Source organism: Callospermophilus lateralis, chromosome 7 (genome assembly GCF_048772815.1).
Source record: "Callospermophilus lateralis isolate mCalLat2 chromosome 7, mCalLat2.hap1, whole genome shotgun sequence".
Classification (NCBI taxonomy): domain Eukaryota; kingdom Metazoa; phylum Chordata; class Mammalia; order Rodentia; family Sciuridae; genus Callospermophilus; species Callospermophilus lateralis.
In genome coordinates, this window is record NC_135311.1 from 131247218 (window position 1) to 131273233 (window position 26016).

Below are 26016 nucleotides of genomic sequence, written 5' to 3' on the forward strand. Positions count from 1 at the left end.
TTTATAAGATTCCCTTATTTGGGCTCTAACCATTAACCATTACCATCTACTACTCAAACTTACCTTGGAGCAGGTGCTTAACATAGCTGATGCCACAGTCACACCCAAGTCTCTGTCCTCAGGTGCAGCCTTCAGTCACCTTGAAGTTGCATTTGTCTGACCAGCTACTCCATCCTCCGCACAGCTTGGGACTCTGTTTCCTCCCTATTCTCTGATCCATTTGCTTGTCTTCTTTCTGTGCACATCCCTTGGGCTTTCTCTTCCCTGGTCTCACTAATTAGGTTAGTTTGGGGCCCCCTATGATGTTTAACTTAAAATGGGTGATTCCTTAGTATTTTCTGGGCCAATTTTTAAATTTGGTCATCCTACTAGACCTTTTGGCATAAATTTTGCAGCTAAGTAGTTCTGAGTACTTAGTGATCTAAATCCCTGTTGGGAATCATGTAAAATGGTTTGTGGCTTTTGTTGATTTCTCCTTAGCCTTGGACTTAGGATGGGAATTGATTATTGAGGAATGTGCAAGAATTAGAAACAGAATTTCAATTGCAATAGAAGATTTAGGGTTAGGAAGAATTTTTGTTTGTTTGTTTTAATTGAGATTAGTTTTTGTATGTACCCATCCCTTTATGTTAAGATTTTTTTTTTAAAGAGAGAGAATTTTAATATTTATTTTATTTTTTAGTTTTTGGCGGACACAACATCTTTCTTTGTATGTGGTGCTGAAGATCGAACCTGGGCCACACGCATGCCAGGCGAGCGTGTTACCACTTGAGCCACATCCTCAGCCCTATGTTAAGATTTTATTGCCGTAACTAGAGGTGGTACTAATAGACAACTGACCTTGTAACTTAACTACCACATGAGTTATAGGGTTCAACTTTTCTGAAATCCAAACAATTTTTGTTTGTATTGTCCAGCATTTATTTAGCTACCAGAGTCCACAATTCTAAATTGTGAGTTAACTCATTTCTCCTTTTTTCAGTGGAGTGGAATTCTGGGCCTGTCCACCCTCTTGTCTGTACTGATCAAATGTGAAACTTCTTGAAGGCAGTCTTTTGGCTGCTTAGCCATAAATCCCTGTCAGCTTCTCTCTCTCTCTTTGTGGTACTGGGGATTGAATCCAGGACTCATGTATGTCACGCAAGTACTCTATAACTGAGCTACCTCCTCAGTCCACTCCCCCAATCCTTTTAAAAAAGTTTTGAGCTCTGGCTATGGCTTAATGGTAGAGTGCTTGGCTAGTATATGAGAAGCCCTGAGTTCTATCCCCCATACCTCAAATATAAAAACCAAAATCTCCCCTCAACCCCTGTTTCACAGGTCACCACTGAACAATTTGATATGTCTCTCTTTTGGCTACCCAATTGATCTGCAACTTGAATTTATCACTTGGTACACCATAGAGAGCTCCTGTCATCCATAGTATGAATCTTCCATGCCACTTTTAATGGTTACAAGGTTGAAAATTTTAAAGAGATTTTTGTCTTTGGTACCAGGGGTTGAACTCAGGGGCTCTCGACCAATGAGCCACATCCCTATTTTGTATTTTATTTAGAGACAGGGTCTCACTGAGTTGCTTAGCACCTTGCTTTTGCTGAGGATGGCTTTAAACTCTTAATCCTCCTGCCTCAGCCGCCTGATCTGCTGGGATTACAGACCTTCGCCACCGTGCATGGCTCCATTAGAGATTTTTTTTTTTAATATTTATTTTTTTTAGTTTTCGGTGGACACAACATTTTTATTTTATTTTTATGTGGTGCTGAGGATCGAACCCAGCGCCCTGTGAATGCCAGGCGAGCGCGCTAACGCTTAAACCACATCCCCAGCCCTCTATTAGAGATTTTTATTGGATCAATTAAACATTCTTTCAGGAATGTAATCCCAGCAAATCATTATTATTATTTTTTTTTAAGAAAGAGTGAGAGAGAGTGAGAAAGAGGGAGAGAGAGAGAGAGAATTTTTTTTTAATATTTATTTTTTAGTATTTGGCGGACACAACATCTTTGTATGTGGTGCTGAGGATCGAACCTGGGCTGCACGCATGCCAGGCGAGCGCGCTACCGCTTGAGCCACATCCCCAGCCCCCAGCAAATCATTATTATATTATTATATTATTATATTATTTGGGCCATCTTTTCAGTAAGAATTTTAGCATAAAGGATGTGTACACACTCATCCCTCCCCCATTTTTTAGGAGTTAGGGGTGTGATGCTGGTTGAGAGTTACCCCCAGCCAAGAAGGCTGTTTGCCACCAGCCTAAGTGCTGATATAAATTTCTGACCCTTGGTACCAAGAAAGTATGTTTTTTTTGTTTTTTATTTTCCAGAATAGAGGCTAAGGCCACTCAGGAAACTAACTGTACAAAACAGCCAGAATTATACTGAAGTACCCTGCTCTTCTATCCCTTAGCAAGAATGAAGGGCTGGAGTGTGGCTCTGTGGGAGAGGGCATCCCTTGCATGCACAGGGCCCTTCGTTTGATCCCCAGCAGCTCTAAAAGAAAAGAATGAGCATCAAGAAAACAAATTATTAAGTGGAAATTAATTTGAAAGGCACACTCACTCCTAAACTCCATCATACCTCGTGGTTCACATCATGGCTGTGATGACATTATGTATCCTATATGCTATGATGAAGTCAGAGTTGGACTAGTAGACTGACACCAGCCAGGCATGGTGGTAGAGCCAGTGATCCCAGTGACTTGGGAGCCTGAGGCATGAGGATTGCAAGTTTGAGGCCAGTCTCAGCCCCAAGCAACTTAGTGTGAATGTGTCTCAAAAAATACAGAGGGCTGGGGATGTAGCTCTGTAGCTCAGTGGTTAAGCAACCCCGGGTCCAATTCTCAGAACCAGAAAACAAAATAAAACAAAAAACCAAAACTGATAAACCAGAATGTCAGTTCACTAATGGGGAGCCCATATAATTGGCCTTCCATATCAGTGGGTTCTGCACCCTCAGATTCAACCAACATTGAACTTAAAACATTTGAAAAAACAACCAAAAACCCTACATTTATCCTGAACATGTATACTTTTGGGGGGTGTGTGTGTGTGTGTGTGTGTGTGTGATTACTCCTTAAATAATACAGTATATAAATTACATGGCATTTATATTTCATTAAGCATTATAAATAATCTAGAGATGATGTATATGGGAGAATGTACATAGGTTATATGCAAATACTGTGCCATTTTATATTACGGTCTTGAGTATCTAAATTTTGCTATCTGCAGGGTATCCTGAAAAAAAAAATATCTATTTGATACACACACACTCACACACACTAAATTCCCTGTAGGATGATTTTGTCAAAGTGAACTACTACTATGTAGTACTGAGAGCCATAGCCAAGTAGGAATGACGCATGGCATTTTTGGTTGAAAGGTGATGCCAGCAAGCCATTGAGATGATAATGATTATGTTAAGATGTGCATTCAGTTGGATATTAGACCCCTGCAGTCCACCTCTGCCTGCTACTTTGGAGCTGGGGGTGGGGGACTCCTGGAGAGTTCCCATTGGTTGGGGAAGTGTGGTAGGAGGGATTTCCGGAGGAGGGATTTCTGGTTGGTGTGGTGTATCCCGGGAGAAGGCCACGTGCGTGGCGTTCGGGGGAGTTTTGGAAATAAAGTTTGTTCCTGTTTGAGTGGCTCGTGATTTTGTGCCCAACCAGACTGCGGCAATGTAGAACTATAATGCTTTAATAAAAAAAATAAGTTTGGGCTGGGATGTGGCTCAAGCAGTAGCGCGCTCGCCTGGCATGCGTGCAGCCCGGTTTCAATCCTCAGCACCATATACAAAGATGTTGTGTCCACTGAAAACTAAAAAATAAATATTAAAAAATTCTCTCTCTCTCTCTAAAAAAAAATCATATTCTGTAAAAAAAAAAAAAGTTAATGTTCTTTTTTTTTTTTTTTCCTCCTGTAAAAAAAAGCTGATAAGCTAAAAAAAAAAAAAAAGCTGATAAGCTAAAATGCCATTGTAAATGTTTGCTTGGTCATTATGGGGTAAGAAGAGGAAGTGTGATATTATATCCTACTCATGGCTTTTACTGTAGACATATATCTGTAAAGGAGACAAGATTACTAATTTCACTGATGAGGACTGATCAGGACAGCACTTCTGTGCCCCAACTTCCAACAGTGCTAAAGAACCACTGTCCCTATATGGATGCTACTTTCCTTCTGTTAGGTGTCTATTACATAGTAGGTGCTCTGTCGTTATACTTTAATCATGCTTTCCTAATTATAAAGCAAAATATTTACAAACTTTTCCTCACACAAGTTTATATAGAAAAGTTGCAAGAATAGTATAAAGAATTCCCAGAGACCTTCCACCCAGATTCCTCAAACATTAAGTTTTTTTTTTTTTTTTTAATGCATTACTTCTTTGTTTTTTGTTTTGGCACTGGGGATTAAACCCAGGGGCACTTAACCACTGAGCCATATCCCCAGTCATTTTTTGGTATTTTATTTAGAGATAAGGTCTCACTGAGTTGCTTAGGACCTTGCTAAGTTGCTGAGGCTGGCTTTGAACTTGCAATTCTCCTGCCTCAGCCTTCCCAGCCGCTGGGCTTACAGGCATGCACCATTGTACCAGGTCCGCCTTCCCTCTTGATCTCCTTTAACTTCACTGATCCTCCCTATATCTTTTTTTTTTTTTAATATATGCTTTTTTTTTGGTGGTACTGGGGATTGTAGGTGAACACAATACCTTTATTTTATTTTTATGTGGTGCTGACGATGGATCCCAATGCCTCACATGTGCTAGGTGAGCACTCTATGACTAAGCTACAACCCTCAGCACTCCCACCCCCTGCTTTTTAAAAAATATTTTTTTAGTTGTAGAGGGACACACAATATTAATTTATTTTTTTATGTGGTGGTGAGGATCCAACCAGTGCCTCACAATGGTAGGTAAGTGCTCTACCACTGAGCTACAGCCTCAGACCCCTCCCTATATTTTTATGATATCCAATCCCACCCCCAAAGGCTAACGTTTTACACGTGCTTTATCCTTTCCCCTCCTGTCTCTCTCTCAATCTGATGGGTCAAAACATTCTTGAGACTGTAAATCCTAAGAGATGTAATAGAATTGGAAATTAAAAATAAGATTTCACAAAACTCTTCTACTTTTGATTTTTTGTAAATTATTCAAGCTAAGTTGGCACATCTAAACTTCATTTTATAGCAATTTGTAAGTTAAGCTCTTATTGATTCACATTGGCAACTAATGAACAGCACTACAAATTTGGATGTTCACCAAGTCATACTGATTTTAATAATTCAGTGTTGCTCTTCTTTCCTTCCTTGGTTTTCTGTAAGTCTTGCTTCCTCCTATTTTAGTCGAAGTAGAATTAACCAAATTTCTTTCTTAAAGCAAAACGGTTGTAAGACACATCTTTGTTTTCAGTTCAGAGTGTTATTGGGGACAATAATAAATACTTGTAGACTACAAATAATTGTGTCATATTGCTAAATTGAATTGTTTCTAATCTAAATATTTATATTCTTGGTAGTTGGGGGAAAATCTGTTGTGACTGACCAAAAAGAAGTTGCTCCCCATTTGTATCTTTCAGTATTCAAAATACAGTGGGAGTTTCCACAAAACAGGCACAATTACTTTTTCTTGTAACTTTGTAAAAGCTTAGATTGACCTCTGTGGCTGGTCCCTGGGAGCTAAAAGCTATGAGTTTTTTATTCCATTGTTTCTAAAACACTGTATCTATTAGAATTTATTTTAGGCAACTCTGTATCAGACAGAATTTTTTTTTTTTTTAAATAAAAATGTCAATCTCTTGCTTTTGAGGCTCCAGCTGTAAGGCAGATCCACCTCTGGTTGTTTGTTTTTAAATAGTTTGATGTACAATTTACAACCACTAAAGTGTACAAATTATAATTGTACGACTCAGTGAACATGCCATGTGTGTATATCCATGTAATTCCAATTTGTGTCAAGATAATCCTCCCCCAACTGTGGTACTGGGGAATTGAACCAGTAGTGGTCTGCCTCTGAGCTACACCCTCAGCTCTTTTTACTATGATTTTAATTGAGCTGGCAGAGGATGCATACCTGTAGTTGCAGTGATGACTGAGGCTGAGGCAAAAGAATCCCAAGTTTGAGTCCAGTCTCAGTAATTTTTTTCCCCCTTGTGCTGGGGATTGAACCGAGGGGGACTTAACCACTCAGTCACACCCCAGCCCTTTTTTAATTTTATTTTGGGACAGAATCTTGCCAAGTTGCTCAGGACTTCACTAAGTTGCTGAGGCTGGCTTTGAACTAGCGATTCTTCTGCCTCAGCCTCCCAAGCTGGGAGTGTTTACAGGCCAGTGCCACCATGCCTGGGAGAGTCCCAGAAAATTTGGGAGAGCACCCAGGTTCAATTTCCAGTATAGGAGGAAGAAAGGAAAGAGAGGAACGACTTGAGGGAGAATGAATATAAGTTAATGCACGTGCCCACAGATAATTTTTTTTTTTTTATTCTCTGCAGGTGTCTTCATTAGTATTTCCACATTGATTTTTTTTTTCTTTTTTTTGGAATGGGGGAATGAACTCAGGAGCACTTGGCCACTGAGCCACATCCCCAATCCCCATTTTGTATTTTATTTAGAGACAGGGTGTCACTGAGTTGCTTAAAGATTTATTTTGGATCATAGTTTCAGCAGTTTATATTTTATTTATTTAATTTTATGTGCTGCTGAGGATCGAACCCAGGGCCTCGCACGTGCTAGGTGAGCGCTCTACCGCTGAGCCACAACCCCAGTCCCTCGTGCCTTTTTCTGAGTCTGGCTTTGAACTCGCGATTCTTCTGCCTCAGCCTCCTGAGCTGCCGGGCTTCCACACTGATCTTTAGACCATACCATTTAGCAAAGTTTGTGTTGCATCACCTGTGACATGACTGTATCATACATTTTATAAATTTTAAAATTTATTTCTGTTCCATGTCCAGCCAGTTGGGGTGAGCAGGTCTTTGCTTGGGATTTTAAATCCTTTAGTTAAATTCATAAAATTTTCTTACTAGTCATTAGTTTCTGTTTTCTGGGTCAGATATATCAAAATCAGAAGTGTTTTGGTCCGTTTTTTTCTTTGGTCGCTTTCTGCCTAATTTGTCATCTAAAGGCTGTCGATGCCATTCCAAGCCTTTGGGGCAACACTAGAACGATCCTCCAATATTGAAATAAATGTGGTATTTATAAAGGAAGATCTTTATCTGAAGCGCCTTCTCCAAATTTATTAGGCAGAAACACTGGAAAGTGTGATGCAAACACAAGCTGGTAGGATTATTACAGACGGAAATCCAAACAATTTGAGAGTGAAGAGAATAAGGATTAGTGATTAAAATAACCGCAAGTGGGTTGTGAGATGGAGAAAGTTTGCACACTACTAAGTTCTAAGAATGACCGCTGTGGGGACGCTAGGCAGGGGACGCGGGTGAGAGTGATGAGTCTTCGGCCAGCTCTTCTCGTCTTTGGCATTCCAGGGCTGGGGCCAGTACCTTCGCCGATGCGCAGTCTGCTCTGCCATCGGGCACGTTCCATGAGCCCAAGCCCGGAGCTCACCTTCCCTGGGCTTCCGGGAGCCACATCGCGCCCACCTGCAGCAGCATCTCCGGCGCGCAGGCGCAGAGGTCAGCGCTCTCGGCCCTCGTCCGGAGCTAGGTTCTGCGCAGGCGCAGCACCTCTGACCAGCCCCCAGCCGCACTTCGTTCCTCAAGTGAGACGGGAGAGGCCGCCCCGCGCGTCGCGTTTTTTGGCCGGCGACTGCGGCGCGCAGCCTGACGCGACGGATTGCGTCACTTCCGCCCCCTCCCGGGAGGCGGCGCTGGGCCGGTGGCAAGCCCCCGGAGGGAGCCGCAGTAGTACGACGGAAGATGGCGACGAGCGGCGGCGAAGAGGCGGCGGCAGCGGCGCCGGCGCCCGGAGCCCCGGCAACGGGGGCGGACACGACCCCGGGCTGGGAGGTAGCGGTGCGGCCCCTGCTGTCCGCGTCCTACTCCGCCTTCGAGATGAAGGAGTTGCCGCAGCTGGTGGCCTCAGTCATCGAGAGGTACCGGGCGGCGGCCCCGGCGGGACGGCGCAGGGGGGAGGGGAGGGGAGCCGGAGCGTCTGGACCCGCTTCCCGGGCCGCCTCCTGCTCTTGGGGACCCCCGCCCCAGCCGCGGCCTCGGGCGCCCCGGCCCTGGAGGCCAGGGCTTGCCTCCGCTTCCCTCCGCCGCCTAGGGAAGCCATCTGTGCCTCAATTTCCCCTCCAGAGCAAAACTTTTAAGGCGGCCTCGCGGGAGGGCGTGGTCGCACTCGTTGAAGTGACTTTGAGATGTATCGCGCCCCAAGTGAAACGTCCCGGGGATGCCCCCGTGCTAAGGTCAAGGCTGGGATGAGTTTGCATTTCTCGCCTGCACTCATCCTTCTAGCCTGGGCCGGAGCGTAGCCCGGGTTTAAATTGGAGATCTACCACATAATTTTATAACGGTCTCCCTGTGGTGCTCTAATAACCAGAGGCACGTGTTATTTCTGTGACTGAAGCCACTAGTTTCCACTGATGACTTTCTTTTTACTTTGCATTTCTTGCACATTTCTGCTGTAACGGGTGTTTGATTAGGAACATCGCAGTCTGAGAGTCAGAGATCATTTTCCCGGAGGAGTGAGTACTTCCTCTCCCAATTCTTGCAATAAAATATCTTCAGACTCTTACATGAGACTGTTTATCGCCTTACTGTTTCATGGTTTTTTTTTTTTTTGTTTTGTTTTGCAGAGATTCTTAGACTGCAAGAGTCATGTTCATAGGAAGGCGGTGATCTCAGAGTGTCTACCTTTTCCTGACATACTGTACTTAGAGCGGTCTTTCATTAGTTTAATAGTAGACTTAACATTTTTAAGGCCAGTCTCACTTTCATTTTCCTAGCCAAACCTTGCTTTGGCAACTCCCTGCAGTTGCTAACTGGGTCATTTTAGCTTCTTACCAACAAGGGTATATCTAAGTGTTATCGAGGATGTTAGAAATTGCTATTGATTAATTAAGGAAGGCTCATGGTTTGACACTTGAGCTTCTTATGGTGCTTATTGTTCTTAGGCTTGTGATGTTTTGGATGCAGAATTTTAAAAATTATAATAAAGTAATTGTTGGGTTTGATAACTTCAGAGTTAAGTGGATTTTCCTTTGTAATTAGTAAGCTGTGAATGTTCTAAAGATGTAAACAAGTATCAAAGATAGCGCTCTCAAATTATGTAGCTTTTTAAAAAAACTGTCTTAAACATTTGGATTAGTGGTATTTTTTTCCAGAATCATACTCATAATGTTACTAGCTGTTAACAATGTTCCACTCTTTTTACAACATTTTCTTTTATGTTTTTGTGGATCTGAACCAAGAAGGTCATAAAATCAATTGTTGACACCTCCTGTACATTCTTCTCTTCTGGGGCCAAGCCTTTTAAACTGTATTAGTTAAACAACTCCTCCAACCTGTTGAAGGAGCCAAAACCAAATTCATCAAAATAGGTTTGAATTTTGCTAGTATAGGCTTTAATGACCCCTCCAACACATCTTGTATTAGCTGAGATAATGAGTAGTTGTTTGTGGTTGTAGTTATTAGTGGGACTTCTTTGTGGTTTAGAAAAGAAGTCCAAACTGATAGGTTAAGTAACAGTTTTATTGGAAGGCAAGATCTTTGAAGGCCCCATTTTTGTTTTTGTACCTCAGTTAATTTTCAGGGTGGTGGTATGGGGATTGAATTCGGGGGCACTTGACACTGAGTCACACCTCCAGCCCTATTTTGTATTTTTTATTTAGAGACAGGGTCTCACTGAATTGGTTAGCACCTCGCTCACTGTTGCTGAGACTGGCTTTGAACTCGTGATCCTTCTGCCTCAGCCTCCCATGCCACTGGGATTACAGGTGTGTGCCACTGCACTGGCCTCAGTTAATTTTGAACGCCTGTTATTTTTTCCTCTTTGTGTCCTATAAGAGAAGTATGATCATAAGAAAAATTTACGGAAGAAATATCTGACTTACAAGTTCTTTATGGTGTATACCAATTAAACATAAAATGTTAGTTTGGTGTAGAGCTCAGTGTTGGTAAACTTTGGGAAGAGCCACATACATAATAGCAGGTCCTGTGGTCTCTGGACTGCTCAACTCTTCCATTGCAGCTATGGGCAATATTGTATATAAATGAATGGGGTGCAGCTGTGTTCAGAATCTTAGGTATGGACTCTAAAATTTGAATTTCATGTGATGTTTACATGTCACAGAATATTCAATTTAAAAACCATTCTTAGATGTGAGCTGTACAAAGATAGGCAGCTAGTTGGACTTGATCTGCCAGCCACGCTGTGCTGATTTTTGCCTTAGAACACACAAATTTTAGGGAGAGAGAATTTTTTTTTTTTAATATTTATTTTTTAGTTCTCGGCAGACACAACATCTTTGTTTGTATGTGGTACTGAGGATCGAACCTGGGCCGCACGCATGCCAGGCGAGCGCGCTACCACTTGAGCCACATCCCCAGCCCAGAACACACAAATTTTATACCAAGCCATCAGTTTGAGAAGTTTTCTTTATTTGCCTTTCCAAAAAATGAAGAAAAGTTCTCAAATTGTGGAATTATTTCTTGCATAGTGAGTTATAGCCACAGAGTGTATAGTATCAGACCAAACACTGACAGATACTGAGGTGAGTTTTGTCTTCTGGTTAATCATAGGCTTAGATGCCCAGGCTGTACTTTGCTTGTGTGATTGTCACTCCTAACTTCTGCAGTTCCCTTATTTCTAATGTTATGCTTGCCCTGTTTTTCTTCCCTATCTCCTGGGACCTTCTATTTTTCTGTTGTAATTTTCTGTTCTCTGCTTCTCTTTTTGATGTTCTGGTTCCATCATATCAACTTTTACTTCCTGTCTGGCAGCCTGCTCATCTATTGAATTCTTCTCCTTTGGTTGTTGGGTATGATGGTACTTAATCTGAGAGATTCCTCAGTACTCTACCATTCTACTTCCTAGCTTTTCCTTCATGCTTTTATAGTTGAAATAGATACTTTTTGACAAGTTTGTTTGACTTTATAACCTGGTTGTGAAATGAAGGAGGAATGGATTAATATTAGCATGAATAAATTACGAAGTAAAAAGAATCATTAGGTTTTTAAAGAAAGAGATAACTGAGTTATTGACAAGGGTTCATTTTCTTCTCTCTCTCTTTTTTTTTTCTGGGGGTACTGGAGATTTAACCCAAGGTTGCTTCACCATTGAGTTACATCCCTAACACTTTTTTGCTTTTTGAGATGGGTGTCTCACTAAGTTGCTTAGGGCCTTGCTAATTTGCTGAGGCTGACCTTAAACTTGTGATCCTCAGCCTCCCAAGCCACTGGGATTACAGGTTTGTGCCAGCATGCCTAGTAGAGGAATAACTTTTATTTCCATTGTCTATAGCTAGTATGCCTTTTAGTAGTAAAGACTTAAAAATCATTTAAACAACATTACCTCTTCAGATCAGAAGTGGCTAAAATTTGTTCAATGGACCACATACTATACATGGGATTAATTAATATAATTGCTGAATGTAGAATGTAGCTTTCTGTGTTAAGGTATAGAGAAATCCTTAACTCTGTGCAAGATATGTTGGTGAGCATAATTGCCATTAGACAGTCTGAGTCTTTACAGATTAAAAACAAACTGGAAAAGAAAAACAAAACAAAACACACCAAATCCCCAATCAAAACAAACCTTTTCCTTGAGCTGACCTGGCCTCTTTACTGATAAGCCTCTGACAATTTCTGCCTCCCAGATATTTGAAAAAATTTAGGGCAAAGACATCTACTTGGGAAGGGGAAGCTATTACAACATTGTAATTAGATACTGCACAGTCATTTCTTAAAAATCTCGAAAGGGAGAATGTGATGCCATAATGCACAAATGTGCTTTTGCATTTGTAAGCTGTGATGATTGACCTACAGGGATCAAAAAGCCCACTGTCGAAAGATAGTGTCTCATTGTGAGATTAGTTCTGGTGTCTAATGATTCTATGTCTTGTAAGACATTAACCATAGGTCTGTCAGTGTGTGAGGAAAGTATCTGAAAGAAAGCACTTAAATTTTTGGATAACAACAGAATATTTATCTATGTATCTATGTATGTATAAAGTATTATGAAACAAATGTAATGAATTTCTATATTAGAAGTTCAGGTATCTGATAAGGGGTAAGGGGCTTGTGGAGTTTAGTTTTTGAAACAGATATTCAATATGTTATTAAAGAGGGAGAAGTGAGGTGAATCTGTAGTCTTTTATTATTCCCCCACCTTAGATTTCCATCTCATCCTAAAAAGAGGTGGATATTTCTAGACTCCAGTCAATTCTTTTTTCACTTACACATCAAATTGGATTTCTCTGACCTGGCTGCTTAGCTGCTGTTTCCCTTTGTGCTCTGCACTGCATTTATTTATCACGGAATAGAAAAGCCTCAGATTCCATGTCGATCAGCTGTGTTTCAGCCTCAGTGGTGCTCTTGTTAAAATGTGTTAGAAGAGGCAGGTGTTTCAGGAAGATACCTTCGCCATCCCGAATAAAGGCATACTCACCTTTAAGTCTCCTTGTTTTTCTTCCTTTGGGTTGTATTTGCCTTCAGTTTATTCATTCTTCTCTTTCCCACCTAACCTCTTGCCCTACATTTGGTGTTTTGGTGTCTGTCAGTTTATTGGGGAATGAGGGTGGGGTAGGGAAGTGTGGCAGCACATTTTTATTAGGTGACTCATGACTCTGACACTTTCTTTAAAAATCAAGAGATCTGACAGTGAAGCCATGATGACATGTGCCTGAAACCCCTGCCACTTGCTACTCTGGGGATAGTCTAGAGGATCACAAGTTCAAGCCCAGCCTGGGCATATAGTGAGACCTTTTCTCAAAAAAGTGATAGTGCCACGCACAGTGCTTTTCTACTGTTCTTCAAGTCTATTTAAAACTAATCCTTAGTTACCCTAAACAGATTATAAGTGGAGGTCAAGAGGGCTCCATATTTCCTCTGCCATTGTTCTTCTGTTTCCTTATTGAAATAAGACTGTTGAATATTTCTAGGGGAAGAAGTTTGTTAAGTCTCAACGGGATCCACAAGTCCCTAGGTTCAGTCCTCCCCCCAAATGAAACAAAAATAACGTCCAACATTGCCAGGCACCTAAATGAGTTTATTGCTATTATTTAGAATGCATTTCATTACCAGAATGGGAGTGAAAGCACAGAATGAGTTCATCCTTTGGGTGGGCAGTGTTCCCCCTGGATTTGGTAAACCACAGCTGAAAAATGTGGGGGTAAGCAGCTTTGAGTTTTTAAAATAAAGCAGTGGAGGTAAATGACTCAGTAAAGCACATCAAATTATGGAGCAGGAATACCTTAGGACAGTGAATAAGAAAGGAAATGGAAGTGAAGGAAAAACTAAGTAAAGGAGAAGCAAGGGGATCTAGTAGTTTTCTGCTGAGTATATGAGTTATAAATGAGCTGGTCAACAGGAATTTTGAGTGCTGCTTAGTAAACTAAGTTTTTGTTTTGTGTTTTGGTGGTGTGAAGGATTGAACCCAGGAGCATTCTTCCTGTGAACTTACATGCCTAGCTATTTTTAAAAATTTTATTTTGATACAGGGTCTCACTGAGTTTCACAGGTTGACTTTCAACTTGCAATCTTTCTGCCTCCCGTGTATGTGGGATTATTGATGTGGACCACCACACCTGTTATTTCGAACTCCTTTGAGGGAATGGGGTGTTGGAATTGAACCCAGGGATGCTCAAAGTTATAGCCCCAACACTTTACTTTTTATTTTGAGACAGAGTCTTGTTAAATTGCTGAGGCTGGCTTTGAATTTACAGTTCTCCTGCCTCAGCCTCTGAAATTGCTGAGGTTACAAAGCATGTTCCATTTCATCTGCTTGTTTCTTCTGTTTTAATTATCATAACAAGTAGGGAAAAATGACCCTTGATGGACAGGAAGATCCTTGTATATCATAGGTGTTCCGTATTTTTTTCTCTTGATGAAGTAGCTGTTCTAAAATAAAGGACTAATCTTTGATAAATACCCACTTAATCCTTGATAAATCTCCAAATAACAAAGTCCTTGTAATGCCAGACTCTTCAGTGTTGCTTGAGGTGATTCATCACTCACATCAGCACCTTTGAAACATTGACTTGTGTTTTTGGCTTCTACATTCATTTTGCAAGCAAATACTCTTGCTGGCAGTGAATAGAATCCTAGCTATTTATGTTTCCCTTCCTAGGCTAATACTTCTTGCTGGGGATGAATTTACTAAGGAAATTATTGACCATATAGCTCTGCTCTTTTCATTAAATAAGATACATTTTACTCTTTTCTTTGTTCTGTGTTTCTTGTTATCTAGAGTAACATCTGACTTCATAGAGAAAACAACTTCATTGTATCTAGACTTTATAACTAGTTGGACTTCAGATTCTCACAGAATAGGGCCTTTCCTCAGCTAAAGATGAGGAATGTGGTTCGAAAATCACCAAATCTGTTGTGATCTAACTTTAGCTCCCTTGGGGTGGTGGTGGGGTGTGTGGAGTGGGGAAAATGTTCTTATATTCTGGTGGTGAATTTTGAATTTTTACTCAGGATTTTTTTTTTTTTTTTTTTTTTTTTAGATTCTTGGTTGTAGATGGACCTTTATTTTATGTATTTATGTATTTACTTATTTTTAATGTGTGTGGGGCTGATGATTGAACACAGTGCCTCACACATGCTGGGCAAGTGCTCTACTACTGAGCCACAACCTCAGCCCAGATCAGAGGATTTAACTTAATTAAAAATATATAAATATAAATATATATATTTATGTTTATATTTATATCTTTATTACTTTTTCCTTAACCTTGAATTGATTCTTTTCAAGTTACTGAATTCTGGGCTGCTAGTGGTCTTCAAGATGAGTTACTTTAATCTGTATTTCCACTAACTTTTTATTTATTTATTTATTTTTTGGTTTGGTGCTGGGGTTGAACTCAGGGATGCTTGACCATTGAGTGACATCCCTACCCCTTTTTACTTTTTTATTTTGAGGCAGCGTCTTGCTACATTACCTCGGACCTCACTAAGTTGCTGAGGCTGGCTTTGAACATAACGAGTTGCTGGGATTACAGGTGTGCACCACCATTCCCAGCTCTGCTAACAGTATCTTGAGTGTTCTGGTCTGCCCACTTTTGTTGGTCATCAATGATGTTATTAGCTTTTGGTCTTTGCCAATCAATAATATAGGATAGACTGGCATCCTGTTATATTTTTACTTGTGTATCTTTAGTTCTAAATGAATTTGAAAATGTTTTCTGTTTATTATTCTCTGCTTCTTACTAAGATTGATACCTTGAACAAGATACTTAATTCTATGAGCTTCACCTTCCCAGTTTTTTTTTTTTTTTTAATGATGTTAAACCCAGGGCCTCAGGCAAGTGCTCTACCACTGAGCCACATCCTCAGCTCCAAATCTTGAATATAGAGAATACTACCTACCATGTAGGGCTGCTGAAAAGGATTAAATGAACTAATTCCTATAAAGGGATGTATGGCACATAGTAGGCACTCGGTAAATGTTGGCTGCATTGTTTTCTTTACAGTGAGTCAGAAATCCTGCACCATGAGAAGCAGTACGAGCCCTTCTACTCCTCTTTTGTTGCGCTTTCCACACACTATATTACAACAGTTTGCAGCCTCAGTAAGTATTCCACTCTTGTCATTCCCTCGAGAGCTTGTGAATAGGGGGATTGTTTATCCTCTTGTCAGATCATCCCAACAAGTTGTTAATGAGGTCTGTGTTTTAGCACTCCTAAGCTGTCCCCTGAGGAGTGGAGACTATTGTCAGCTGTGCCGGGCTCCCTTACCTAGGCCAGCGGAGTGGCCTTTAAAAGCTACTATGCTTCAGCATCCGCTTTGTAACCATTAAGTTGATCTTCCTTTCTTTCTCATTCAGAAGTATTTTACTGATTTCACACATTTAATTCCTGGTGTGTGAATTTCTAGGGGGATATTGGTACCCCCATAAATTAACTACTAACCTGTATGCACAGGTTAGACTTTGTTTCTTGTTGGTTTTGTGAGAATGTGAATTCTCCTCTTGTGTTCTCTGGTTTATGAAGAGTTCATCTTCAGTTCCTCATTTTCTGAAATTTCCTACCCTCAGAGGGACCAAGCCCTATTTTATGTTATTTCTGAACTTTTGCATTTTTAGTTTATTTTTATACTAAATTGAATAGTTCTGAAGAATTCTAGTTATTTATTACTTGAATAATTGGCTAAGCAAATAAACTAAAAGGAACTGTAGAGCCATTGAATAATCTGTGTCCAGTGCTGTTTATTATATATAGGACTGACTGCTGCTGGAAAAACTACTTTAGCTTGAAGAAACTGTGTAAAAAGTAATTTAGAACTTGTGGGAAAAGAGAGGAGGTTACTCTCATGGTCAGGAGCATAAACTCAAGAGGCAGAATTCTTAATTTGAATGTGATGGGCAAGCCACTTAACCTCTCTGTATGTTAGTTTGCTTGTTTATTAGAAATGGGAGGGGAAAATAATACCTGCCTAATAGGTTTTGTCTAAGGATTAAATAAGCTAATATCATTTGAAGTACTTGGCACTTAGTGTAACATATTTCATTATCATTATTTTAATTTCCATTGAGTGTAAGATGAATGGATCTATAAGCAGTTGATGGTTATCAATGCCAAAATGCCTTTACTCCTTGGCTTGTTGGTTCTGAATAATTATTTTCATGGAATGATATTGGGAATGTTGAACATACAGAGCTCAATATTTGTTTTGTTTGGCTTATTGACTGTGAGACTGAGCAGTCAGATTAAGTAAGGTTTATTACTTTCTCAGTTCCCCGGAATCAACTTCAGTCGGTGGCAGCAGCCTGTAAAGTCCTAATTGAGTTTTCTCTCCTGCGTCTTGAAAATCCAGATGAGGCTTGTGCTGTGTCCCAGGTGAGAGTGATGGGTCTCTTTCTGGCCCTTATTTTGAAGTAGGATTGTGATTAGTGGGTTTGATGGAAAATGGATGGCATAGAGCAGAGGTTGCTAAAACTCTGTAATTGAATAATAAATTATTTGTGGACTCTATGGTAATTATTGCAGCTAGTCAACTGTGCCCTTGTACTGTGAACACAGCCATAGACAATATGTAAATGAACGAATATGGCTGCATTCTGTTAAACTTTATTTAAAAAAAAAAAAAACAGGAAATGGGCTGAATTGGGGCTGTAGTTTGTCAACCTTTGGTGGATAGGACTGTGGAATCTTTTTCAAGGATTGCAAATTTATATACTTATAGGGGCCAGGCAGGTAATAGAACATGAGTGAAATGTGCTGGTTGACAAGGTTGGAGGCGCCAATGAAAGGAACCAACTGTTATTTGGCTCTGATTATTGCCATGTAGAAATGGGGGCTCCAAGTGGTTATATCTTGTGAATTGTTGAGAGCTGTAAGAATTCTGGATTTGTATGTGAAACCTTCCATTTTAAAAAAACTTAACCATAACTTCAAATTGGGAAAAAATAATTACTGTGAGAATAAGACAAATCTGCGGGCCAGGTAGTGTCTGAGGACCATCAGCTTTGCATCTCTGCTTTTTTTTTCCTTTCCCCCAAATTGCAGTTCTTTATGTGAATGTAAATTTGGCCCTGTGCCAGTTGGAATTCCCAAAAAGAGTAGAATCTCCTGAAAGACATATTTGAATTTGTTTTCTTTTCAGAAACACTTGATTCTCCTAATCAAGGGCCTGTGCACTGGTTGTAGCCGACTAGATAGAACTGAAATTATCACATTTACAGCAATGATGAAATCTGCCAAGCTGCCACAAACAGTGAAGACACTTTCAGATGGTGCGTGTTCCTTCTCCAGACCTGGTTCATGGCCACCTCCTTGGCCAGCTTTGCCTTTTGGTGGCACTCTGCTGATCCCCCTTTTTTTGTTTTTGCTGTATTACAGTGGAAGATCAGAAAGAGCTGGCCTCACCAGTAAGCCCTGAGCTAAGGCAGAAGGAGGTACAGATGAATTTTTTGAACCAGCTGACCTCAGTTTTTAACCCTAGAACTGTAGCTTCACCGCCTATCAGTCCACAGGCTCTGGTGAGTTCCTTCAGCCAAATATCCTCTTCTCTGGGATTTGATAAGGTGGTAATACTGGAACAAAAATAACTATGTATTTTGTATTTGTGATATAAGGTGATAGTCACATACCACATATAACGTTTTGGTCAAGGATGGACCATATGGTCCTGAGAAGTTATATCGTCTAGTGACCTCATAGCCATCTTAGTTTAAGTATACTCTGAGATTTTATACAATGACACAGTTGTCCAATGATTCATTTTTTAGAATGTATTCCCTCTGTTAAGCCATTGCATGACCGCACATGCCTTTGGTAGAAATAAAATAATACAAAACTATGAAAGTAAAATTCATGCCAATTTAATCTGTCTGCAGTTATTACTATTTTTTTAAAATATTTTTTAAATTGTAGTTGGACACAATGCCTTTATTTTTATGTGGTGCTGAGGATTGAACCCAGTGCTTTGCACATGCTAGCTGAGCGCTCTACCGCTGAGCCATAACCCCAGCCCCAGTTATTACTATTTTGAGGATCATTCTTCTAGGCATTTTTCTTTCTTTTTTTTTTAATATTTATTTTTTAGTTTTAGGTGGACACAATATCTTTATTTTATTTTTTTTATGTGGTGCTGAGGATCGAACCCAGTGCCTCACACATGCCAGGTGAGCGTGCTACCACTTGAACCACATCCCAAGCCCTTCTAGGCATTTTTCAATGCATAAAGACCATATAGAAGCTGGGTATAGTGGTTCATGCCCATAATCCTAGTGACTTGGGATGCTGAGGTGGGAGGATTGCTAGTTTGAGGCCAGGCTCAGTAACTTAGTGAGGTACTCAACAAGATCCTGTCTCAAAAAAAAAAAAAAAAAAAGAACCAGGAATGTGATAAAGTGCCCCTGGGTTTAGTCCCCAGGGCAGGGGCGGGTGGGAAGGACCATGTACAATTTTCTGTAAAAGGCATCACTCTAGCTGGGCATGTTGGTGCACACGTGTAATCCTAGCAGTTTGGGAGGCTGAGGCAAGAGGATTGTAAGTTCAAGGCCAGCCTAAGCAACTTGGTAAAGCTTTAAAGACTTTAGTGAAATTCTGTTTCAAAATTTAAAAAAGTAAAATAAAAAGGGCTAGCAATATAACCAGTGACAAATTTTCCCTGGGCTCAATCCCCAGTACCCCCCCCCCCCAAAAAAAAAAGGCATCACTCTGTGTTAGATATTTTCCTCTTGGGAAAATATCTCTATTTTTTCCAATATTAGTGAGGAATTTCCCCCCCTCATCATAAGAGAGTCTGAGTATCCCTAGAATTGCTGTTCAATTTTCATTTTGTACAGCAGGGCAGATTGAGGTAAACAGGTGGTAGTGTCTTGATAGACCTGTGTTGTTTTTCAGGTGGAAGGAGAAACTGATGAGCAGTCATCCACAGATCAAGCCTCTGCTGTCAAAACCAAGAATGTGTTTATAGCTCAGAATGTGGCTAGTCTTCAAGAGCTTGGTAAGACGTTTCCTGCTGTTGGAAAATGATTTCTGTGCTTACAAAAACTCTTTAAGCATGCTTCTTCCATGTGGAGAAAACAGACATCAAACAGAGTCTTGTTTGTGAGGTTGTGCGTTTTCATAATGCAGGTGGCTCAGAGAAGCTACTGCGTGTGTGTTTGAACCTGCCATATTTCCTACGCTACATCAATCGGTTCCAGGATGCAGTGTCAGCCAATTCCTTCTTTATCATGCCTGCAACCGTTGCAGATGCCACAGCTGTTCGTAATGGGTAAGGTGCTCCTCCAAGCTGTGCTTTACATTCTAATCAAAAGAGGTATGCTTCTAGCCGGGTGCTGTGGCACACGCCTGTAATCCCAGAGGCTTGGGAGGCTGAGGCAGGAAGATTATTATGAGTTCAAAGCCAGCCTCAGCAACGGTAAGGTGCTCAGGCTGAGTGCCCCTGTGTTCAATCCCTGGCACACCGCCCCCCGCCAAAAAAAGAGCTACCTGTTTCATTTTTATGGCATGCTATATTTTTTAAAAAAACCAAATTATAGAAGCAAGCAGTTCCAGGAGATTCCTTTGATCTTCTTTGATTTTTCTCTGTTATGTTCCAGTTTTCATTCTCTGGTGATTGATGTAACTATGGCATTGGATGCTCTTTCTCTACCTGTGTTGGAACCTCTTAATCCTTGTCGTCTACAAGAAGTGACAGTCCTCAGCCTAAGTTGTCTATATGCAGGTGAGAAGTTATGATGTTTGGTCTTATTTTCTTTTTTTTTAAATTTTTTTAAATTGTTGATAGATCTTTATTTTATTTATTTGTTTAAATGTGGTGCTGAGGATTGAACCCAGTGCCTCACACATGCCAGGCAAGTGAGCCACAGCCACAGCCCCTGGTCTTATTTTCTTAAACACAGATATACTTTCAGGAAACCATGAGAATCCTGAGTACTTGTCCCCCTTAACTAGTTCCTTCTCCTAGAGAATCTCTAATTTAGTCACATGTAGGTGAAATAAAGTTTCAGTAGGAATCTTTGTAAAGGACCCTGTTTAACTGCTGGCATTGTGTTATATGCACATTCGATTTCATAGTATGTGTAGATATTAAGTATCTACTGCATGAAGAACAAAATGACAAGGACTTTGGAGATATCAAGATGAATAATATATCATCCTTGCCTATAAGGATTCTATACCTGAGATTTATAGAATATAAATCTCAAGGGAGCTTGAATCTTGCTGTGGGACCAGGTTTGAAGGAGACTGTGGGACAGAAGGTATCTGTTTATGTTGATAAATGTGAAGAACGTTATTTATGTTTCCATAAAATACCTTCTTTCTGTTGACCATGATGTCTTGGAAGCAGGGCCTGACAGCTGATGTTTATTCTTTGAAGTTAATGTTAAAGTGACTTTTTAACTCAAATCACTGATCCTTGGTTTTAAGTCTTGGACATACCATAGCCCTGGTATGTCTTTGAAGGTATAGCAATTTCAGAAATTCACTTGGTTCTGCAAGTGAGGGTTTGTGCAGAAAGTCTTGGAAAATATACCTGGGGAACATCAAGAAATTGCTGAGGTCGGTTCATCTCCCTACCTATTTTTTTTTTTTTGGTAGTACCCAGGCTTGAACCCAGGGGCATTTAACCACTGAGTCACTGCCACATCCCTTTTTTAAAATTTTTCATTTTGAGACAGGACCTCCCTAAGTTGCTTAGGGCCTTGCTAAATTGCTGAGGCTGGCTTTAAACTTGTGATCCTCCTGCCTCAGTCTCCTGAATTGCTGGGATTATAGTTATGAATCACTGCTCTCTGACCCATCTCCCCACATACTTTGAACGGCTTTAGTTAGACCATCTTTGTTCAAACAGAAACAGATAAAAGCATCTGTGTTTTAGAGGGTATTACTAAAAAAACTTTTTTTTTTTTTTTATATCAATGAAAGAGGCGAGGAGAAATTGCTACGGAATTTTAGAAGTAGTGGAATTTGTTTTAGGGCTGGGGATGTGGCTCAAGCAGTAGTGTGCTCGCCTGGCATGCGTACGACCCGGGTTCGATCCTCAGCACCACATACAAACAGAGATGTTGTGTCCGCCGAAAACTAAAAAATATCAAAAAAATTCTCTCTCTCTCTCCCCCCTCTCTATCTTTAAAAAAAAAAAAAAACAAAACAAAACAAACGAATTTGTTTTAGTTGATGAAGGCAGTAGTCTCCAAGGAGTTCTGATATTGTTTCTTAAAGGACAGATAGGGGCTGGGGTTGTGTCTCAGTGGCAGAGTGCTTGCCCAGCGTGTGCAAGGCATGGGGTTTGATTCTCAGCACTGCATATAAATGAATAAAACAAAGGTCCATTGATAACTAAAAAAAATTTTTTAAAAATTTAAAAAAGAAGACAGATAGGATTTCACCTTGGCTACGCCTAGGCAGAGGCAAAACAGGTCCGAAAGAATTCTGGAATTTGGGAGAACATACTGCACTGCATGCATGTGTGTAAGTCTGTGGATTTTGTGGGTACTGGTGGGGGTTGTATAGATGGACCAAAAGGAGGCTCATGTAAAAACGCAGATTAAGTCATTTGGACCATATCCTATAGATAGTAGACAACAGGTTCTGGAGTGTGTGAGCCTATGAGTTATATTTTATAGGAAGAACATTTAGACAGTGGAGTACTGGATATGTTGGTCTGGGGAAGTATTGGAGGCAGGAAGATGGATTAGGAGGAATTTGCAGTTCATTTAGGCAGGACACATTTAGGGCCTGAGCTAAAGAAGTAGCCTTAAGAATAGAAAGCTAAAGAGGCCTAAAGCTTTCTTTTTTTTTGGTATTGGAAATTGAACCCCAGAGGCACTTTACCACTGAGCCACATCCCCAGTCCTTTTTTCCCCCCTGGCTGAACATGGTGTAGAGTCACACCAGTAGTGTAATCATATGTGTATATAGGGCCCAGTCCTTTTTATTTTTTGAGATGGGGTCTCAAACTTCTAACTTGTAATTCTCCTGTCTTAGTCTCCTGAGTCATTGGGATTACCGGCAGTGAGCCACTGCGTCCAGCAGTGACAAGTTTTTTAAAAATTCATGGTTGGATTATATATCTCAGATTTAGTTTATTATTGAAAATTGATCCTTTGGGATTGATTTAGGAGAGAGATTTAGCTTGGATGCTTTTGGGAAATATCATGTAAAGCTCAAGGTTTTTTTTGTTCATAATCTTAAATTTTTTTAATATATATATTTTTAGTTATAGATGAACACAATACCTTGTATTTTATTTATTTTTATGTGGTGCTGAGGATGGAACCCAGGGTCTCACATATGCTAGCCAATCAGTCTAACACTGAGCCCCAGGCTCCAAATCTTAAATTTAATTTTTTTTTTTCATTAAAAAAGTTACCCAGATTTTAGCTAGGTGTGTTAATTAATACTTGTTTGTAGTCACAGCTATTTGGGAGACTGAGGGTAGGAGGATCACTTGAGTGCAGGAATTTAAGGCTAGTCTGCGCAATATAGCAAGATCCTGTCTCAAAAACAAAAACAAGTATAAGAAAGAAAAGTCAGATTTTGTTTAAAGTACTTTTAGTTAACGGAAAACTTGAATAGATTATATGGAGTTCTCATATACCTCCTTTCCCCTTGCATAGTTTCCCCTGTTAACATCTGAAATAAGTATGATAGATTTGTTATCATTAATGAATCAGTTTGACACAGTGTAAGTGAAGTCTTTAGTCCTGTAGGGTTCCCTGTTTGTGTTGTGTAGTTCTATGGCTTTTGACAAATTTATAATGTTAATGTATCCATCATTATCATATCATACAGAGTAGTTTCACTGTTCAGAATATCCCCTGTGCTTCACCTATTTAAATCTTACCCTCTTTTCCAACCCTTGGTAGCCATTGACCTTTTTATCATTTCTGTTGTATGTCCTTTCTCAGAGTGGCATGTAGTCAAAATCATACAGTATGTAGCCTTTTCAGACTGGCTTCTTTTACTTGGTAAAATGCATTTAAGGTTCCTTCATGTCTTTTCTGGTTTAATAGCTCATCTTTTTTTTTGTTGTTGACTTATGTTCTATTGTAAGAGTGCAGCACAGTTTGTTTATCATTCCCCCATTGATGGACATCTTGTTTGCTTCCATTTGTAGGCAGTTGAGTACAGCTGCAACGTGCAGGGTTTTTTTTGTGTGTGTGTGTGTGTTGGGGGGGGTGCAAGTTTTCTGTTCATTTGGGTAAATAGGAGTGTGATTGTTGGATTATATGGTGTGACTATGTTTATTATGGTCTTGCCCTTATGGAGTTTCTTTTCTTTTTTTAATATTAATTTTTTAGTTATACACAAATACAATATTTTTATTTTTATGTGTTGCTGACGATCGAACCCAGTGCCTCACACATGGTAGGCGAACGCTCTACATCTAAACCATGACCCCCACCCATGGAGTTTATTTTCAATACTCAGTCATGGAATTGAGATACGTTTTATCTTTCAGTTTTGGAATCTCTGCTTGTTCTTTTTCAGGTGTGAGTGTGGCAACCTGTATGGCCATCCTTCATGTGGGTAGTGCCCAGCAAGTACGGACAGGGTCCACAAGCTCCAAAGAAGATGACTATGAAAGTGATGCAGCTACAATTGTCCAGAAATGTGTAAGCCAAGTTTTGGGTACAGAGAATCCTGATCATTCAGATGAGGGGCATGCCAGTTCCTTTTCCTTAACAGGGACAAGGGTTGGGATATTCTCTATATTCCTTTCCTTGTGTAGTAGGTCTAAGGCTGATTTCCTTGGCATATTGGTTTGCAAAGATGTGTCCCTTTGTTGGCTCTTTAGGAAACATGCAACTTTGTGGTAGTAGTGGGCTTTATGAAAGATTATTCATTCATTCAGCAAATCATTTGTGGGCCTATTAGGTGTTCATATACTTTTCTTTTTTTCTTTTCTGGTACTGAGGATTAAACTCAGGGATGCTCTGCCACTGAGCTACATCCCCAGTTGTTTTTATTTTTTATTTTGAGACAGGGTCTACATTGATGAGGCCAGCCTCAAACTTACGATCTTCCTGCCTCAGCCTCCTGAGTTAGTAGAGGCACACAATAAATGAGATGCTTTCAGATAGTGATAATTGCATATAAGGAATGAATGGTGATTGAAAGCCATCTGATGCAGGCTTGGTGTGCTACTTTAGATTGGGTGGAGGGAATACCCCTGAGAAAGAAAGGGAAAAAAAGTAGATAGATAAACTAAATATAAGGCTAGGTGTGGTGGCACATGCCTGTAATCTCAGCGACTGAAGAGGCTGAGGCAGGAGGATGGTGAGTTCAAAGCCAGCCTCAGCAATGGTGAGGCGCTAAGCAACTCAGAGAGACCCTATCTCTAAATAAAATACAAAATAGGGCTAGGGATGTGGCTCAGTGCCCTAAGTTCAATCTAATATCTGCCTGTTCCCGCCAAAAATAAAAAAAAAAAAGACAAAAAACTAAATGTAAATTGGGCTTCAGCTCCATGTGAAAATCAAGCAATGTATGGTTGGATAATTTAATTGAAAAATGGCCTGTGGATATTTAACTGTTCAAGTTAAATTAATTAAGGTTAAGATTTGGTATCTATAATGAAATATGTCACCTTGCTGAGATTTTTTTTTTGTGTGTTTGATACTGAACAGCTTGAAATCTATGACATGATTGGGCAAGCGATAAGCAATTCCCGCCGGGCTGGTGGTGAGGTAAGAAAGCATGACTCTACTGGGTTCCTGTCTTATAGTCTATAAGGTATGAATTCTTCTCCATGTTCATGTTTTGTGCCTTCTTTAACAGCACTACCAGAACTTCCAGTTGCTGGGCGCATGGTGTTTGTTGAACAGCCTTTTCCTTATACTGAACCTCAGTCCTACTGCATTGGCTGATAAGGGGAAAGAGAAAGACCCGTTGGCTGCCCTCCGAGTCAGAGACATCCTTTCTCGTACAAAAGAAGGAGTAGGCTCTCCCAAACTGGGGCCTGGCAAAGGGTATGTGTCTGTTCCTGTGACTGCCACATTGGTTGAGGGGCTGCTCTAACTTCTCTCCTCTCTGAATTAGAGTTTGTGTGTGTGTGTGTGTGTGTGTGTGTGTGTGTGTGTATGTGTGTATGTGTTGGAATTGAGCCCAGAGCCTTGCACATACCAATCACTTGCTCTACCACTGAGCTGCACTTGCGGCCTCTCCTAACCTTTCCAACAGAAAGATTCAACTTCCTACATGGTTTGAATTTAACAATAAAGATAAAGCTTGTGGTCCACTAGTTCTGCATTATAGCTGTGTGATTTTGATAAGTCACTGGTTTCCTTTGGCCCTGTTTTCTTATCTGTCAGATGGAAAAATATCTGTAATGTGTATTTTAGAATTATTTTCAAGTTCAACTGAAAAAAAAAAAAATGCTTGTGTTGTAAAATGGCTCTCTTGACTTAGAGTGAGTGTTCAATCACCTGTTTAACCTGTG

General features: G+C 40.3%; 1 protein-coding gene across 7 annotated transcripts in view; it reads left to right on the forward strand.

The window, feature by feature from the left end:
- Positions 1 to 7825: 7825 nt before the first annotated feature.
- The window catches only part of Ubr4 (ubiquitin protein ligase E3 component n-recognin 4), a 128620-nt gene continuing 110429 nt past the window's right edge, over positions 7826 to 26016 (forward strand). For 5 of the 7 annotated variants that reach the window (XM_076861150.1, XM_076861153.1, XM_076861152.1 and 2 more), the window contains exons 1-11: positions 7826 to 8042; positions 15588 to 15685; positions 16849 to 16952; positions 17719 to 17848; positions 17955 to 18094; positions 19464 to 19566; positions 19698 to 19839; positions 20168 to 20292; positions 24066 to 24190; positions 25205 to 25264; positions 25356 to 25546. In XM_076861150.1, coding sequence (XP_076717265.1) covers positions 7867 to 8042; positions 15588 to 15685; positions 16849 to 16952; positions 17719 to 17848; positions 17955 to 18094; positions 19464 to 19566; positions 19698 to 19839; positions 20168 to 20292; positions 24066 to 24190; positions 25205 to 25264; positions 25356 to 25546 — 1394 coding nt within the window. In that variant the 5' untranslated portion in view covers positions 7826 to 7866. The remainder of the gene's footprint in view (positions 8043 to 15587; positions 15686 to 16848; positions 16953 to 17718; positions 17849 to 17954; positions 18095 to 19463; positions 19567 to 19697; positions 19840 to 20167; positions 20293 to 24065; positions 24191 to 25204; positions 25265 to 25355; positions 25547 to 26016) is intronic. The other 2 variants (XM_076861154.1, XM_076861156.1) reach the window with 1 other exon arrangement.